Source organism: Arachis ipaensis, chromosome B10 (assembly GCF_000816755.2).
Source record: "Arachis ipaensis cultivar K30076 chromosome B10, Araip1.1, whole genome shotgun sequence".
Lineage (NCBI taxonomy): Eukaryota > Viridiplantae > Streptophyta > Magnoliopsida > Fabales > Fabaceae > Arachis > Arachis ipaensis.
This window is the reverse complement of record NC_029794.2, coordinates 4,366,654-4,368,882: the sequence shown is the minus strand read 5'-3', so window position 1 is coordinate 4,368,882 and position 2,229 is coordinate 4,366,654. Positions and strand designations below refer to the sequence as shown.

At 27.2% G+C, this 2,229-nt stretch overlaps 1 protein-coding gene across 1 annotated transcript in view; it reads left to right on the top strand.

Annotated features, from left to right (window-relative positions):
• Positions 1-1,440, top strand: part of LOC107621611 (transcription factor bHLH162) — a 3,632-nt gene extending 2,192 nt beyond the window's left edge. Inside the window, exons 2-3 of the mRNA XM_016323647.2 lie at positions 186-568; positions 978-1,440. Coding sequence (XP_016179133.1) covers positions 186-568; positions 978-1,064 — 470 coding nt within the window. The 3' untranslated portion in view covers positions 1,065-1,440. The remainder of the gene's footprint in view (positions 1-185; positions 569-977) is intronic.

Below are 2,229 nucleotides of genomic sequence, written 5' to 3'. Positions count from 1 at the left end.
TTGAGTTAACTATATATATATAATGAAAAAATTTCAAGTGTACCGAAAACACCGATGTTTTAGTTGTTTTAACCGTTGATATAAATTATAAAAAATATATATAATATATATTAATTAAAATGAACGGTTGAAATAATTGGAACACCAGTGTTTTCGATATACTTAAAACTCTTCCTATAATAAATATTTTTGGCAGGAGAGAATTTCTTCGCTGCCGGATCAGCTAGAGGAAGCCACAAACTACATAAAGAAGTTACAGGTGAAGCTGGAGAAAATGAAGGAAAAGAAGAACACATTATTAGGAACAATTCATCAAATACCAAATAATAGAGGCATATTAGGAAACGGTGGTAGTGGCAATAATAATAATGTTATTGGGATTAGATCTCCACAAATTGAGATCCAACAAATGGGATTCACCTTAATGGTTGTTCTCATAACTGCCTTGGATTCTCATTATTTCATGTTCATTGAGGCCATTCGTGTTCTTCATGAAGAAGGTGCAGATGTTGTTAGCGCCAGTTACAAGGTTGTTCAACATGCTGTTTTCCATACAATGCACTGTCAGGTAATTCTAATTGATGCCCCAAAACAATAAATTCTGATGGTCTTTTAACATTTTTTAAATGGTAAAAATTTAGGTGAAATTGACTTCACGTGAAGTTGATACCTGAGAGTCGTTAGATGAAAATTTAGTCAAATCGGTCAAATTATTTAACGACTCTCAGGTATCAACTTCACGTGAAGTAGGCTACACCTGAGTTTCCACCTTTTTAAATACTATATATACTTAAAAAAATCAATTTTTAAATTTATATCTGTATTTTTTTGTAAATTTTTAGTGGATATTTTATATTTTAACATAATATTTTATATTTGTAATTGATTTGGCGATTTTTTTCCTTATAAGTAGTATAGTTGAAAAATGTGTGACTTGGAATAATTTCTAAAAGATTAGTCTCTATTGTGATGAGCAGGTAGGGGAGTATGGCAATGGAGCTGCTGCGAGGATATCAGAGAGACTGAAGAAGTTTGTGAATGATTCTACTTATTGTCCCTTTTAGTAATTTCATGGCAATCTAGCTAGTTAGCGAGTTTTGAATGTTCTGATTTTGGTATATGTTTTTGTTGGATAAAACGAAAAGATGACCCGTTATTAATTTAAGCCACATATATGTATGTGATGAGATTGGTCAATTAATTGCCTACATAAATATATAAAGCTTGGTGTTTTATATACTAATAGTCTTAATATATAGTTATTAGGGCATGCTTTCTTGCTTCCTACGTGATTCAATTATGGACAAGATTCATGAATGGCTGTGTTTTTCAATGTTTTTCTTTTGTTCTCTAAATTAGTAATGGTTATTTCCCAGTCAATTATAAAGGTGTTCTTTGATTGTATTGGGAAGCTGGAAGATGTACTGCAGAGGTTGTTAATATTTGACTTTTTGCTGCTATATTATTACTTCAAAAACTTTACTTGCGATTATTTCTTGAAAATCAATATATATATATAAAATTTGGACAAATATTTCTATACTCCTTAGAATAATTAAATGATGATATTCTAAGATATAGATTTGGTAACTAATAAGTATCAGCAAAATGATATATGTTATTGACTGATAATCACTGCATTTGTCCGAATGCATGCAAGATAACCTCCATGCTAAGTAGTGGACATACAAAAGAACCCAAAGATTAGCTATGATATGGTTTGTTATAAAAATAATAGTTACCAATAATTTTTTTATCTAATACTATGTAATCAATCATTTTTATAAAAAGAGAGAATATACTTAATTAGTTGATATTTTTAATTTTATCAACTACAGAATTATTGATTATGTAATATAATGTAATATTTGATATATTTTTTATTTTAACGAATTCCATATTTTTTATATATATATTTAATAAAATGGAAATAATTTAATTCACTATTAGTGATTGTTGTGTTAGAAATATATTTATTAATGTTGTCTTCTCTTATCAGTTTAAATTTTTGAAATTAGTATTTCATATCATATCAGAGTTCTATATATGTCTAAAAGATTTAGAATTTATCTTTGGTAAACCCTAAAAATAAAAAATAACATGGACAAATAAAAAAAATATCTACACAAAAATCAAACATGACATATTTGTTATTAATTGTATCAATTTTAAAATTTAAAATTTGAATAAGAGATTATTTAAAAGATATTTTTTAATATATCTTATTTA